Genomic DNA, 15,985 nt, shown 5'->3' with positions numbered 1-15,985 from the left:
CTTGACTCCAAGCTGCGTTGGATTAATTAAAGGAACAAAACTCTTCTTGATTTCATTGTCATTATTTATTTCCTTTATTTCTTTTTGTTTGTATGTTTTGCATTTTTTATTAGCGCTGCATTTTATAACTCGCTCATTGGGTTTTATGTTCTCTGGTTTGTTGAATATCTTTGGACCAGTAGATGGCTTAAAAATAAATACCGCCTTATCGTGTTTTCCATTTTCTGAAGTTGCTCTCAGGTTTTGCAATTGCAAACATGTCTGAAAAAAACTACTTACAACAAAAATTATGTTACATAATACATTCACAATTCTAGCTCTACAGATATAAACGGTCATGTGTCCCCACAGTGATTTTATAGATATGTTATAGAATTATGATTTTATGTTTGGTTTTATGGCGTCAAAGCGCATGTGAGATTACACAAACTGAAATAATACTTAAAGTTACCTTCAATATATGTTAACGTTTTTTTTTTCTTTTCCTTATTTGATGCTCCATTTTGAAAAAGTAGATTTAAAGATTTAGTAGCTCACATCACAATGTGCACTTCACAATGTAGGCACAGTCTGGGCATACAATAATTAGAGGAGGGCAAACTGAGACAGTGTTTGTTTCCCTACCTTATTGTGTTCTATGGCAAAAAAGGCAGATCTTAATAACTGTCAGGGAATCAAGATGGAGGAACCCAGGACCAGGATAGAATGTTGTTGATTTCTACATTTGATTCTATATTTAGACCTCACAAAATCATCTTTGATGAACACAGGGGATAAGTAAATATGATGATAAAAATACTGAGAAGGGACAGTTTCCCTTTCAATCTAGTTAGATATGTTTTATCTAAGGGTAGTTGTGATTATTTGCATTTATGTTTTTCTTTCTTTCTCATTTTGTATTTAGCCAGTAAACAAACACTGTATGAGCAATAAACATAATTTCATCTGCCCATGAAGTGCTACATAAGATTTTATCTAATTTCCTTTTGCCGGTCAGCCGATAAAATGGAGAACCTCAAGCTATTTTCTGAATTAGATAATGTTGTTATGGCTCATTGAAAAAAATAATTATTTCAGAGTTTCTTTTGCAAAATGTGTGTGTGTGTGTACAAGCAGAATAAAGGACCATTAAAATAAAAAATATATATACAAATTTCCTTACCAGAGCAGAGCATATCAGTTATCAACTGGTCCTTGATCACTGTCGCTGTTTGACACTTACCTGGACACTCTTGGCACCTGTAGCCCGACCCCCTTTTATCATCAATCTCTAATTCACGAATAGTGATATCTATTACAAATACAAAAAGAGAAGTCCTGCGCTTAAGCAGCAAGGACTACAACACACATCAGCCCCAATATATAGTAAAAACCAAAGAAAAGAAAATGTTACTTGCGCTTTCTCCTTAATCCCTATGTATATTTAGACAAATGGAGGTCATTTAGTTGCTCCAATGGCCATTGAGTGATATCTATTACTCTATTACTATCTTTGGACAGAATTAATTTGCTGGGAGAATCCGGGTGTAGCTCTGAGCAAATTAATTCTTTGCAAACATGGGTGAAATCAATATTACTGATGTGAAAGTGAAACTTCAGCTTTTGCTGTATCTGGATCTAAAGCTGGATCCCTACAGGTAAATGATAAACCATTCAAAAAGGTTTGACTAGCTTCCATGAGACAGAAGCAAAGGACTCCAAAACCTTAACCACTACAGAACACTGTGATAGTGATGGTGCTTAGAATATCATCTTCCTGTCCGCCCACGCCGCCCACGCCTTACCATTCTGTCAGTCCCTACATTGGCTTTTTGTAAGATATAGGGCTCAATTAAAAATTATGGTTCTTGCTTTCAAATCGCTACATAATGCTGCTCCCACCTATCTATCCTCTCTTATACACAAGTATGTCCTGTCAAGGCCCGTGCGCTCTGCTAAAGACTTACGTCTATCTTCTGCCCGTACTCCCATCTCTGATGCTCGCCTTCAAGACTTCTCGAGGGCTGCACCGTTCCTGTGGAACTCACTTCCCTCCTCCGTTAGATGCTCACCAAGTCTCCACTCCTTCAAAAAATCATTAAAAACCCACTTCTTCATAAAAGTGTATCCATTAAACTGTTAAGAGCTCCTGACTGATTCCTCTCTTGCAACTGTCATTAGTCTGATACTATCCTTACCTTTTGTGTCACTTTACCCCACTCCCTCTAGCATGTAAGCTCATTGAGCAGGGCCATCAACCCCTCTGTTCCTGTGCATCCAACTTGTTTGGTTACAACTACATGTTTGTTCGTCCACCCACTGTAAAGCGCTGCGGAATTTGTTGGCGTTATATGAATAATAACATAATAATATATATGCCCTTTTAAATAAACCATAGCTAAGAGTTATACTATAATTTATTTTTTCATTTAATTTTTTTGTTTTCATTTTACCTGGCAGAGTAACAAACCAAAACAATGTGGGAATACAGAGAACAGACACTATCCCCAATAACGTGCCCTTCGGTTGATCCCAGCTCCGTTCACAAGCTAGTTTTATCTTGTGCCATTACAGAGAGAACCTCAATTATATTAATATCAGACTGATCCCACCCATAAGGGGGGCCCAGATCCAAATTACAGATAAACTAAAACTAGCTTGAGAACTGAGCAGGGACCCACCAGAGGACAAGCTATTTCAATTGTCCTCTGCTCTCTGTATTCTCTTGAGCTCTTGTTCCGCATGCAATGATACAGTGTATATGGTATTTCTCTAAAAATGCAAAGCGTGCATTTGCATGCTTGCAACATTGACAGGAGATGGTGTCGCCCTGGGCACTGAAGTGCTAAACAAAAGTGTCTATGAGAATGGGAAAATTATGATATGTCAGTTGCCCTTTAATTCTGGCATCTTTGAATTCAAGGATACAGTTATAACGCCTTTAAAACAGCTAGGTTATACATGTTTAAATTCCCATATGTTACATGATGTGAGCAAAATAGTTTTTCTGCTTTTGGACGCCTGGGATTAAATGTTGGCATTGTGTTTGCCTATTTCTTTCTGGATATACTACATCAATGCAGATGTACTGATAATACATAATGCAATGTGTGAGAAATCTATTTTGATATTTTTATTCATATGTCATGCCGTGTCCAGCTCTAAAATGTTCTCGGCTGAAATGCCACCATTTTGCAAGCAGCTTTTATATTTTTGAAAACTAACCTTTCTTACAATTCTTCGTATCTCTTCTTTATTCCTTCACTGTGACTTATACTGACATTTAGATACAGATTTGTTATGTTAATGTCTGTTTTGTTGTTGTTTGTTTTTTAGGATTTAAGTGCCCGGTGTGCTCGAAGTTTATTCCTACAGATGAAATGGATTTACATCTCGTCATGTGCTTGACAAAGCCAAGAATCACATATAATGGTAAGAAACTCGCCTCTTCCAATCCAGTTTTGTGAATGGGAAGTCAGATTGGCTAAAAGGGTCAGCTAACCACTCTCAGCCAATCAGTGGTGCCTATACCCGGCGGCACTCCACGGTTCCTGAATCTGAAAATTCGGAACCCGGATGCTGCCTGGGGAGGGGGGGGGGGGGGGGGGTTGACATCGCTGCTGGAGGAACCTTTGGAGTCAATCCATTCGAGAACGGTTTAACACCTTGAAGTAAAAGTACCTCAGAGGGCCTCCTGGCACCATAACAACTTAATTTAGATTAAGCTATTTTGGTGCCTGGAGTGTCTCTTTACCGAACACGTAACGAGGGCCTTAAATGAGATGACAATTAGAAATAAGATGGGTAAAATAGTACAACATGTAAGCTACATATTAATCAAAGTTAAGGTGGCTTGTTAGTAATATTAAATAGACACTATAATCATCAAAATACCTTTTAGCTTAATGAAGCTGTTTTGGTATACATATCATTCCCCTGCATTCTCACTGCTCAATTATTTGCCATTAAGGAGTTAAATCACTTGTGTTTCTGATTATGCAGCCCTAGCCACACATCCCCTGCTTGTGACTTTACAGACAGCATTGGAAAAAATCAGATGTTAACTTACTTTAGAAGGTTTTCCTGCTTTGTAAATTGAACTTTACTCACACACAGGAGGCTCCTGCAAGATCTAGCAAACATAGTGGATGAGACACTCCTACGAGTGCAGGCTCCTCGTTTTCTAAACCAGATTCTGGAGAGACCCCAGCCTTTAAATAGAATATTGCTTCCTTTTTGTCAAACATTGCAGACTTGCAGACTGACATGTAGTAAGTCCAGTTGGTTGTTGATTTTTTTTGTTTTTTGTGTGCAAACTGCAATGGATATATATTGCATAATTAAGACAGCCACTAGAGACGCTTCCTGCAATAACACAGAGTTTACCTCTGTGAAACGATGCTGAGCGTCCTCACTCTTTGATTCAATGCTTTCCTATGAGAAGGTCTATTGCACTTGCATTCCTAACACTATAGTGTTTCTATAGCTTATGGTGCAAACAATATTTTTTATGCTATGCTGCTTGTTTGCATGCTGCTTCTGTTTTATGTTTTGTACTTTGTGCTGGGGATAAAGGTTTGTGGGGAAAAATTGATGCGAAAAAATAGCCATGTAAATGCTAATTTATATGAAGACGTTAACTGAACCCAGTGGATATAATTTTACTAAAACCCAATCATGTGTTACTGTTTATACCTTTGGTTGCTAAGGTCTGGCTCAGGACACCAAAAGTGGGTCATTCCAGGACTGCGGGTAAGCTGCTTTCAAAGGTTCAATCATGCCAGTGTCTGTAATTTACTTTTTCTTTTAATGGTCACAAAATTGGGTCCCTTTGCTATTTTCTGTGTGAGCCCACTGGGACAGACTCACTGTTCATTTAGTTGGAAACCTTGTCCGAAAGTAGTGATCAATCATAATACTGGTTTCCCTGGCCACCGAGTGCTTACAATAAATGGCTTTTGTAGCAGGGCTAATTTCCAAAATGCAATGGAAACCTCTACAGACCTGGTACAACCCGAAATATGTTGGTTTTATGTTGAGTTTATAAAGAGACTTTGTGAAGATTGGAGGCCCCCCTTTTCGGCGCTTTCCTTTTAGGTAATACATTGTTTATTGAAGTATACATTGTTTATTGAAGGAAAGCGCAGAAAATGGGGGCCTCCAATCTTCACAAAGTCTCTTTATAAACTCAACATAAAACCAACATCTTTCGGGGTTGTACCAAGTCTGTAGAGGTATCCACTGCATTTTGGAAATTAGCAGTGCGAGAGAAAAATAACACAAAAAAATGACTACCCAAAAGTTTGACAGAGACTGGTGGTAGAATTAGTGCACGGAAAGTGTTAAAATAGCACCATTTGAAATACCCTAGGGTGTCTACTATTCAAAAATATATGGTTTGATAGGGGTAAATTACATTGGCCGGCTTCATAAATGTCCCAAATAGGACATGGGTGCAGGATGACCAGCTGTGAAAATTCCTAGTTGGAAAACTGGAATGCGCACCCTCCAAATAAGGTCTTCTAGCCCCCAGAGAACCCGACACACCTGTACATGTGAAGTATCACTGCACTCAGGAGATGTTGCTGAACAGATATTGGGGTGTTCTTTGGCAGTAACCCTTAAAGTTCTCCGTACATGTATCCTTAAATTGCTATGTGTGTCAAAAGAGTCAAAATACCCCAACTTTAGGTTGTCTTCTTTTAAAAAAATATATACATGTGAAGGGTTATTCAGTGATTCCTGACAGATATCAGGGTTACAATGTAACCTGCGTTAATGTTGAAAAAACAATGGTTTGGAAATAGCAAAGTGCTGCTTGTACTTATTGCCCTATAACTTGCCAAAAAAAACTAAGTACATGTTAACATTGGGTATTTCTAAACTCAGGACAAAATTTAGAAACTATTTAGCACAGATGTTTTTTGGCGGTTGTAGATGCGTAACAGATTTTGGGAGTCAAAGTTAGAAAAGGTGTGTTTTAAAAAAAAAAAAAATTACATCATATTTTTTCATTTTAGTTTATAGTAAATTATATGATATGATGAAAATAATGGTATCTTTAGAAAGACCATCTAATGGCGAGAAAAACTGTATATAATATGTGTGGGTACATTAAATGAGTAAGAGGAAAATTACAGCTAAACACAAACACTGTAGAAATGTAAAAACAGCCCTGGTCCCAAACGGTAAGAAAATTAAAAACTGGTCTGGTCAATAAGGGGTTAATCGGAAGATGATATGATAAATAATTAAAACTACATTTGTATTCTATTTATAACAGGGATAATGTAATGTGGGGAGTCGTTTCTGCAGACTAAAGTTATCTCCCTGCTCAGGTTACTAAAATGCTAGTATTTTGTGGAACAAATATGGTACAGTGGAGCTATCTCCATGGAAACAAATAGTACACTGTACTGATTATTTCACCTTTAGAACACTTCCTACCATTACATCCTGGCTCCATCTGTAGTAAAAGGATTACTGAATGAATCTGACTATAATCAGATAGGAAAGCAAGCTTAGTGCAGATATATATGTGTGTAAATGTAACATACATGGTAAATGTCATTTATATAACAAATTGATTCAACACTAAAAGCATTATAGATTTATTACAGCCAATCTCAAAAATATGGTATAGCCAGAGACGTGTGGAATTTTTCATAAAGTCCCTATTTTACTAAAATAATTTGATTTTATTTTTACTAGGGGATTTACAAAAAGTAGCTTGGGAATTTCTTCAATCACATGAAAAAAAATCATAATTAACCCTCCTCCCCCCACTCCCCCCATCTCCCCTTGCTTTTGTCCTGTTATTGTGATTATTTATTGACATTAGTCTGAAAACATGTCACTCTCAAACTGGAAACCAGCTGAATGAGAGACGCTGGTCCCCTATTTGTAGCTGGTACCTAACACAATTACAGTAGCGATTTTACATAAAATTCCATTTTGCATGTTACATGACTCCTGTCTGATCCACACAAGGAATGTAAAATATCAGCAGACCATGAACGTCAAAGAATCCTTCATTAGATGTTAGACCAGGGGTAGCCAACCTTTTAATAACTACCGCCCACTTTTGTATGTTTGTTGATGGTAAAATGTCCTTACCGCCCACCAGGGGCGCAGTGACTAATTTTATAGCGCAGGTGCAATTTAAATTTTTTTTATTTTTTTTAGAAATTAGTATTTTCTTCTTTTTTTTTTAAATGTACTTACATTTATCTATTTTTCTCCTTTTTTTTCTATTCTCCTTTTTTATATGTGTGTCTGTGAGGTGCTGAGTGTGTGAATGGTGCTGTGTGTGTGTGTTTATGTGTGCTGTATGTGGGTGAGAGGTGTGTGGGTGAAGGGTGCAGTGTGAGAAGGGGCAGTGTGCGTGACGGGGGGCAGTGTGTGTGTGTGACGGGGGCAGTGTGTAAGGGATGTAGTGTGTGTTTGTGTGTGAAGGGTCCATAAGGTCTATGCTTTGTGTGGGTGGGTGAGATGTAAAAATCTATGTTAATGTCTCTCCCTCCTTTCTTCTTACCTTTTACCAGGGGGGAGAGGGGGGGGGGACATATGACCTGCATAATCTCCAAGAGTCATCATTCATTCAGTAATCCAAATCTCAAATACTTTAACATATGCCTGAATTATATGGTAAACAAAATGAGTACATGTCAATGCAGACATTTAATTATCAGGTGGAAGCTCTTAGCTCCTTCCTAAACCTCCCTTCCAACAAATGCAAAGGCAGGCTGGTTATACTGTGCCTGCACCCATATAGTCTTACCACTGCTCTCGTTGATGTCCAATACACATGTGAATAACCCACAGCAGTGTTCATTTTGTTGACTAACCATTTTAGTCAAATTATAGTTGACTAAAATCTTTGAGATTTGGTCGACTAAAACTAAAACAATTCAGATGACTAAAACTAAAATGGCATTTTAGTCAAAAGACTGTGACTAAAACTAAATAGAAATTTTCTGTCAAAATTAACACTGCACAGAGGGGCTGTGGAAGGGGCAAAAGAGACAGAGAGAGACACCTAGAGGGGATGGGAGGACGCAAAGAGACACGGAGGGGCTGGGGGAGGGGTAAAAGAGACAGAGAGAGACACCTAGAGGGGATGGGAGGACACAAAGAGACACGGAGGGGCTGGGGGAGGGGTAAAAGAGAGCTTTAACTAAATCCATTAGATTTTACTTGTGTAAACTAAAATCTACTGTAGATTTAGTCGACTAAAACCAAAACAAATCAGATGACTAAAATACAGCTAAAACTAAAATGGCTTTTTAGTCAAAAGACTATGACTAAACCTAAATTGCCACCAAAATTAACACTGACTCACAGTCCATACTGGGATTGAAATGGAATTTGTAATAAATAACATGCAATTAACTGTATAACAATTAAGTATACAGCTGATGCTATCAGATAAATGGTAGAGAATTACAACAGAAAATATACTTGGATGTAGCCTTGAAATCTATTGAATTCCCCCTTGCTAATACGCAGTCTATCACAGACAAAAGACCAAGTTGAGAAGTAGTTAGTTGTATCTACCATGATGGCGTGTGTTGCAAATTTTTGGGGTTGCAAACTTTTGTAAAATTGGACAAAAATTTAAGGCACGATAACCCTGAGCTGTCGGCATATACAGGTAATGTCCGTGGTGTTAGGTAAGGTTTGGCAGAGTAGTGGGCCAAGAAAAATGAAAAATCATCTCCAACGTTATAAACATAGAACAAATGTCTGCTGCTACACTCACCACCCATTCCAAAAAAGAGCTCAACACATAGTAGGGCTCTCTCTCTCTGGTGGATTTTAAATTATTTACATATGGATGAGGAACCCCAGTGTAAAACAAGATACAGAAGGCATAAGAAAACCCATTTCATAAAAGACCAGTCTCTCAAGTACTGGGTTACAGTCTTGGTCACTTGTCCATTGTTAAAACTAGTGTAAGTTGCTTTAGAGCAGTGGTTCCCAAGCTTTATTCACTAGTGTACCTCCTGACAGCCCACAAATTATACCCCTCATATTAGCAAAATGTTTGTAATTATATGTAGTTGTTTATTTTACATTTATACTTTTTACTATGCCCCATCTCCTATTTCACTCCGCTCTAGGCTCCTCTGCCCTAGGCTCCCCTACTCCTCCTATGACCCAGGTTCCCCCTGCTCTTCCTATGACCCAGTCTCCCCTGCTCTTCCTATGACCCAGTCTCCCCTGCTCTTCCTATGACCCAGGCTCCCCCTGCTCTTCCTATGACCCAGGCTCCCCCTGCTCCTCTTGTGACCCAGGCTCCCCTGCTCCTCTTGTGACCCAGGCTCCACTTGCTTCTCCTCTGCCCCAGGTATGTTAGTATATACAGTGCAGATACACATATACAAACACCACCAAAAATGCAGATACACAGACACACAGATACAAAGAATGACACGCAAATGTACAGACACACAGATACAATGACACACACACACACACACACACACATAGGTACACATACATACCAATACACACACACACACACACACACACTGACACACATACAGATACATAGAAACATAGAATGTGACAGCAGATAAGAACCTTTTGGCCCATCTTTTATACACAGATACAAACAATGACATACATACAGATACAAAGATAAATAGAAACAAACACTGACACAGATATAGATGCACAGATGCACACACTGACAAACATGCAGACACACACAGACACACTTGCAGATACACAGGCACATAGAAACAAACACTGACACATACATACAGATACATAGACATACAGATACACAAACTGACACACATAACGATACAAACATTACATACATGTAGCATACAGATACACAGACACACAGATATGAACACCACCACACATGCAGATACACAGATGCAAACACTGACACATATACAGATACACAGAATGGCACACAGATGTCCAAACACAGACATACAGATACTATGACATACATACCAAATACATAGACTTATAAAAACAAACACCAACACAGATATATATACAGACAAACACACAGACACACATGCAGATACACAGGCACACAGATACACTGTCACAAATGCAGATGCACAGACACACATGCAGATACACAGGCACACATATACAAATACTGATACACATACAGATGCACAGACAAACACTACATACATTTAGCATACAGATACAGACACACAAAGACACAAATACAGACGGGCTCTCACTTCCTCCCTACTTCCAGCAGTAGTTCCACCATTACGGATTTTTTTTCATGTCCTGTACTACAGGTTGGGAAATGCAGCTTTAGAGGACTGTTTGCATGTTCAGTGGGTGGACAAGTCTTTTATACTCACTGTAAACTTGCACGACAATTTAGAATGTTTAATAATTGACTAAAGGACTTCAGAGAGGGGGCTCAGTTCCATCCTGATTCTGTCAAATCACATCATAGTGTCTGACTGACTAAAGAGCATCTGGTAGTCTAAGCATTTTGAGAAATGTACTCCGTGACATCTGGATTATCAGACGCTGCCTGTCTCTAATAGATGTATAATAGATAAAGCACAGAATATGAGGCCATACATACTGTTACGTACAGCAGGCATGGTTCGGAAAAATATGTTGATAGCCTCAGGATCCCATAAATGACTCACAGAAAAAATAGTTCACTGTAGAGCCTGTGATTTACTAAGTGTAGGATTTTAGCATTTTAGAAAGCTCTCTGTATTACTGATATCTAATGCAGCCGTCAGAAAATTATTTGATATGACCATTTAAATAGTCATTGGGTACAGCGATGGGACCAAGCAGCAGAGAGGCTTGTAAGTAATATCAGATTACTGGTAATGGGGAATTTTTAACTTACTGGCGTGCCATGCTTTGAAATGCTTCCATGTTTCTACCACTATAAGGACAGTTTGGTGTCTACTTTGTCTCAGTGAGTGTCAATCTGTGTATTAATGAGACCGGTCAGAGTAGAATGGCCAGACTGAGTCATGCTAACAGGGAGATGATGATTGTAATTAAAAGAACCAACCTGTGCGTTTAGAGATGTTCTTCTAGCACTGTTATAAGTTCACATCAACCTTGAAGTAGATGGGCAACAGGAATAGAAGACCACACTACATCCACTACTGTCTGCTAAAAGTAAGACACAGGGGCACAGATACTAGAAATTAGAAGATTGAAATCCCCTGGTCTAACAAATCTCAATTTCTGAAATATATAATACAGTATATTATGAGAGACGAGAATTCTGTGCATGGAATTTCCAACCATGTTGTCATGTTACAGCATATAAAACATTTCTTTATCTTACGAAATGCCCACACAGCATATTTGCAACACATGAAGTATAGAAGTAGCTTTTCACAAATAAATGTTTTATTCTGTGAGATTAGAAATGGGTCACTTCACCACCACGAACACCTTGCTACAACCAGTGTTTCGTCGCTCAGTTTAAAATACTGTTGAATAATTCAGCATCTCCGTTCATGTTACATTGTAGTGCTAACTCTGCTTTAATTACATTAGACTTTTTTCCAGACAAACAAAAGACATTTTATTTTTCAGGTGAAACTCCAATTATAAAAGAGCTTTGGAATTGGGGATGTAAAATGTAACAGATGCACAATTGAGCTGTGCCTTGTTCGGCTTGTCTCACAGACATGGTTATCTTCCTAGCAAAGCCTTTGTGTAATCAGGCATATTGGCACCGTGGTTGGCTCCAACTGTATATCCAGATACACGTCGGCATCATGCCCACTCTGAACAGCTGCTTAACATGTTCCATTCATTCACACATTATGTGGGCGTACAGTCTGCATTTTACTTGAAGATCCTCTGGCTTATATAAAAAAGTGTGTTTGTGTGTGTGTATATGTGTCAATATGTATGTGTATGTTTGTGTGTGTGTGTATATGTGTCAATATGTATGTTTGTGTGTATGTGTATGTGTCAGTATGTATGTGTGTATGTGTCAGCATCTATTTATCTATATGTGTCAGTATATATACACACACACTTTATAAAAAAAACACATTTTATTATATAACTACCGTATATACTCGAGTATAAGCCGAGTTTTTCAGCCCATTTTTTGGGCTGAAAAACCCCAACTCGGCTTATACTCGAGTCAGAGTCTGTATTATGGCAATTTGCATTGCCATAATACAGACTGGGGGGAGAGGGGGGCTGGCAGAGCTGTACTTACCTGTCCTGCAGCTCCTGTCAGCTCTCTCCTCCTCCGCGCCGTCCGTTCAGCACCTCGGTCAGCTCCCAGTGTAAGTCTCGCGAGAGCCGCGGCTCTCGCGAGACTTACACTGGGAGCTGACAGAGGGAGCTGCACAGACCGCGCGGAGGAGGAGAGAGCTGACAGGAGCTGCAGGAAAGGTAAGTACAGCTCTGCCAGCCCCCCTCTCCCCCCACTGAACTACCAATCCCACTGGACCACCAGGGAAGGAGAGCCCCCCTCCCTGCCATATATCAAGCAGGGAGGGGGGACGAAAAAAAATATATAAATAAAATAAGAAATAAAATAATAAAAAAAAATTAATAATAAAAAAAAAAAAGGTATAAGGACCACTATGGGAGGGGGGGGGGGGGTATAAGGACCACTATGGGAGGGAGGGGGGTATAAGGACCGCTATGGGAGGGGGGTATAAGGACCGCTATGGGAGGGAGGGGGGGTATAAGGACCACTATGGGAGGGAGGGGAGGGGGGGGTAAGGACCACTATGGGAGGGAGGGGGGGGGGGGTAAGGACCACTATGGGAGGGAGGGGGGTATAAGGACCACTATGGGAGGGAGGGGGGGATAAGGACCACTATTGGAGGGAGGGGGGTATAAGGACCACTATGGGAGGGAGGGGGGGTATAAGGACCACTATGGGAGGGGGTGGGATAAGGACCACTATGGGAGGGAGGGGGGGTATAAGGACCATTATGGGAGGGAGGGGGGGGGTATATGGACCACTATGGGAGGGATGGGGGGGATAAGGAACACTATGGGAGGGAGAAGGGGGATAAGGACCACTATGAGAGGGAGGGGGTGGGATAAGGACCACTATGGGAGGGGAGGGGGAAGTAAGGACCACTAGGGGAGGGGAGGGTAAGGACCACTAGGGGAGGGGTGAGTCAGGACCACTGGGGGGGGGAGTGAAGGAACACGGGGGTGGGGAGGTAAGGACCACTGAGGGAGGAGGAGGGGAAGTCAGGACATATGGGGGGGGAGGGGGCGGCAAAAAATGTTTTGCCTACGGCGGCAAATATCCTTGCACCGGCCCTGCACACACTGCATTCACACACTGCATTCATGCACACACACACTGCATTCATGCACACACACACTGCATTCATGCACACACACACTGCACTCATACACACACACTGCACTCATACACACACGCTGCACTCATACACACACACATACGCACACACTGCATTCATTATACACACACTGTAAATAAATATTCAATTAATATATTTTTTTTAGGATCTAATTTTATTTAGAAATTTACCAGTAGCTGCTGCATTTCCCACCCTAGTCTTATACTCGAGTCAATACGTTTTCCCAGTTTTTTGGGATAAAATTAGGGGCCTCGGCTTATATTCGGGTCGGCTTATACTCGAGTATATACGGTAGTTATTCCCCCACCCCTCAACTTGCATGTTTTAGTGATAATATCTTAATTTCATTTAGACCCAAATATGATACATTGATGATTGACTATTTGTGGACTTCATCTAAATGAAGCTGTTATGGTCCCCTAACTGGACATACACTAAACAACTATGTTTAAAATATTTCTGGAGCACTATAGGGTCATGAACACAAACATGTATTCTTGACCCTATAGTGATAAAATAATTTAGGTGGCTTGCCCCCCGATCTGCCTCCTTGCTGACATCATCAATCTTTACTTTTTTTTTTTTTTGCCAATCCCGATTGTCGGAAATCGGCAAGGAGGTGGGACGAGGTGGGGCTTGGTCAATCAGTACCTCCTCATAGAGACGCATTGAATCATTGCACATCTATGAGGAATATTTAGAGTCTCCATGCAGAGTGTGGAGACGATGAGTGGCAGTGCTGCATACTGTGCAGCAGTGCCCCAGGAAGCCCCTGCAGTAGCCATCTGAGGAGTGGTACTGGAGGTGTCACTGAAAAAACAGTGTTTACATGAAAAGGCCTGAAGGCAATGATTATACTCACCAGAACAAGTACAAGCTGTGATTTAAGCTGTAGTTGTTCTGGTGACTATAGTGTCCCTTTAAGATTTTTTTTGTTTTTGTTCTTTTGTTTATAAAACATATAACATTATAAAAAACATTTGAAAAGGAAACTGACTGACATTTCTATATTATATTGTACTATGTTATATGATGCTCTGTTTTCTGTTAAATTTATATTAAAGATTTAACAAATTCAATCATGATTCAATTTAGTCCAGGTATAATTTCATATTGCCAGTTAACGCACTGCAAATAAGTAGGAGGAAAAAAAGAACATTGTTTCTTCTCAATTAAGTTATTTTGAGGCAGGAGTCCCTGGATGCCGTGTAACCTAAAGATGTTAAACCATTAGGACTCCTGGTGCCTGTCCACACTAGCTCCTCTTTGCTGGGCCACTATTCTTAAATAGGATTTTTTTATATATATATGCTTTGTGTTTGTGTTTGTGTCGAATAAGTGTGCCATACTTATCTCTCTTGCCCTAGATATTTAGACTGTACGCTCATTTGAGCAGGGTCCTCATCAACCTATCGTTCCTGTAACATTTTGCAATTGTATAATTTATCGTAAAATTTTCCCCCTTTTCTAATATTGTAAAGCGCTGCAAAATTATATTATTATATTTATATAGCGCCAACAAATTACGTAGCACTTTACAATGGGTGGTCTAACAAACATTAATTGTAACCAGACAGGGTTGACACACAGAAACAGAGGGGTTGAGGGCCCTGCTAAATGAGCTGACGTGCTAGAGGGAGTGGGGTATAGTGACACAAAAGGTAAGGGAAGTATTAGGGAAGTAGATTGGTAGAATAGTATTCACTGAAGACTTAGTAAGTTTTTTTTTGGAGCCATTAACAGTGTAATTGATATGCTTTTGTAAAACAGTGAGTTTTTAATGATTTTTTTGAAGGAGTGGAGACTGGGTGAGCGTCTAACGGAAAAGGGAAGTCTTGAAGGCGAGCATCAGAGGTGGGACTATGAACAGAGGATAGACGCAGGTCTTCGGCAGATCGTAGGGGCCTAGACAGGACATACTTGTGTATTCGGGAGGATAGATAGGTTGGAGCAGCATTATGTAGAGATTTGAAAGCAAGAACCAGAATTTTATATTGAGCCCTATATCTTATGGGAAGCCAATGCAGGTACTGACAGAGGGGTGAGGTGTGGGAGATGTGGGCGGACAGGAAGATGAGCCTCGCCGCTGCATTCATTATCGACTGCTATGGGTTGAGTTGGGAGTATGTATTATGCCCATATATATATGTATGTATGTTGCAAAGCCTTGCACTCTTGGTCACATGTAGTAATGCCCGGTGCTGGTCTGGCAAGTCATATAGAAACCGCAAAAAGAACCGCACTCTAGAGACTTGTACTCGATTAATAAAACTTAGCTTTTATTTATTCCATTAAATATGCCATAAAATATGTCAACGTTTCAGCTCCAACACAGAGCTTTTATCGGGACAAACAATTGTCGTTTGTCCTGATGAAAGCTCTGTGTTGGAGCTGAAACGTTGACATCTTTTAAGACAGTGGTTCTCAACCTTCCTAATGCTGCGACCCTTTATTACAGTTCCTCATGTTGTGTTGACCCCCAACCATAAAATGATTTTCGTTGCTACTTCATAACTGTAATTTTACTACAGTTATGAATCGTAATCGTAAACATGAACTGTCTTGGTTCACTTGGCCAGATGATCTTTGTTGGGAGGTGGTCATCTCATTACAGGATTGGAGTTCAGAGGTCGCCGAGCACAACCATGTTTGGGTAAATGTTCCAC

General features: G+C 40.0%; 1 protein-coding gene across 2 annotated transcripts in view; it reads left to right on the top strand.

Annotated features, from left to right (window-relative positions):
- Positions 1-15,985, top strand: part of ZNRF2 (zinc and ring finger 2) — a 136,380-nt gene that overhangs the window by 82,833 nt on the left and 37,562 nt on the right. For both annotated transcript variants that reach the window (XR_010090776.1, XM_063452282.1), the window contains exon 2: positions 3,316-3,411. Coding sequence is in view for 1 of the 2 variants with exons in the window: in XM_063452282.1 (XP_063308352.1) it covers positions 3,316-3,411 (96 nt within the window). In the remaining variant the exon portion in view is untranslated. The remainder of the gene's footprint in view (positions 1-3,315; positions 3,412-15,985) is intronic.

Source organism: Pelobates fuscus, chromosome 4 (assembly GCF_036172605.1).
Source record: "Pelobates fuscus isolate aPelFus1 chromosome 4, aPelFus1.pri, whole genome shotgun sequence".
In the NCBI taxonomy this organism is placed as follows: domain Eukaryota; kingdom Metazoa; phylum Chordata; class Amphibia; order Anura; family Pelobatidae; genus Pelobates; species Pelobates fuscus.
This window is presented reverse-complemented; position numbering and strand designations above follow the sequence as displayed.